The sequence below is a fragment of the Propithecus coquereli genome, unplaced genomic scaffold, assembly GCF_000956105.1.
Source record: "Propithecus coquereli isolate 6110/MARCELLA unplaced genomic scaffold, Pcoq_1.0 Scaffold58, whole genome shotgun sequence".
Taxonomy (NCBI): domain Eukaryota; kingdom Metazoa; phylum Chordata; class Mammalia; order Primates; family Indriidae; genus Propithecus; species Propithecus coquereli.
In genome coordinates, this window is record NW_012151729.1 from 4878493 (window position 1) to 4879742 (window position 1250).

The 1250-nt window shown below is 40.7% G+C and overlaps 1 protein-coding gene across 1 annotated transcript in view; it reads right to left on the reverse strand.

Annotated features, from left to right (window-relative positions):
• The window catches only part of SPINK5 (serine peptidase inhibitor, Kazal type 5), a 97788-nt gene that overhangs the window by 30705 nt on the left and 65833 nt on the right, over positions 1-1250 (reverse strand). The window contains exon 16 of the mRNA XM_012658235.1: positions 487-614. Coding sequence (XP_012513689.1) covers positions 487-614 — 128 coding nt within the window. The remainder of the gene's footprint in view (positions 1-486; positions 615-1250) is intronic.

Sequence of the window (1250 nt, forward strand, 5' to 3'; positions counted from 1 at the left end):
TTATGTTTCTTAAAGAATAAGACACATAAGCCATCGCAAACCAGTAAATACATATTCATCACTGTATTATTTTTGGAAAATAGAGATATTGTCCTTCTCCCCAGAAAGCAACTAGGATATTAATAAATGTTAACAAATTTTCAATTTGTTAGCACCCAATGATTACACCTTTGGATTATTCATGATATTGACTTATAAATGCAGAGAACAGAAGTCCTAGTCTTTCTAGGTCACTAACTCTGGGGAAATTTGTCCTTAGCACATGGTTCTTTCTTGATGGTGATTCAAGTAGCTTTCAGAACACTGGAGAACACTAAAAAGAAATGTGCTGAGTATATGGCTTTACAATAGTAAATCTCCAAACTCAATGCAAAGACAGCCTTTATCATCTACCTCTGGAAGAAGCCTGTGGTATCATCCTCTTCGCCCACCCAAGGCTTATCTTCCCCTACACTTAGTAGCAACAGTGGCTGCATCTCTACTCACAAGAAGGCCTCACACATGGAACAGGTGTTGCCATGGATTTTCCCATCTAGACCTTCGATAGGGTCATTTTCTCTGGTGCAGGGGAGTCGTCCATCCCTCACATAGTGACGGAATTCACTGCATAGCTCCTGTCAAAGGAAGGAGGATTTAAGAATCAGATGCCTAAACATTGGAAAGCTTCCTCCACATCACCCCTTTGAAAACTAAAAAAATAATGGACGTAGAGAAAGTGATGAGAAGGTTGATACAAAAGGTTGATATTAGCTAAGATGCTTTTCAGAGGTCAGGATCACACATTATTTGGAATTTAAGATTACTATTATTTATCTCATTAGAAAACCACCAATTCAAGTATTATTCTGCGCTAGGCATCATGAGAGATACAGAGAAGAATAATTTATGGTCTCTTAAATTGGTTACGGAACTTGTGCTATGCAGAATAGCACCCCATACACACACCCAATATGTCCAATCCTAATATCCAGAGCCTGTGAGGATACGACCTTACATGGCAAAAGGGGCTTTGCAGACATAGTTAATCAAGAACCTTGAGATGGGGAGACTATCCTGGATTGTCCCAATGGGCTCGACATAATCACAGGGTCAGTCCTTAAAACTGAAAGGGTGCAGCAGAAGAGAGGGAGAGGGAGATGAGGCTACAGAAGAACAGCCAGAGAGATGTAACGTTGCTGACTTTGGAGATGGAGGAAGGTGTCCAAGAGCCAAGGAACACGGATGGCTTCTAGAAGCTAGAAACACAGAGA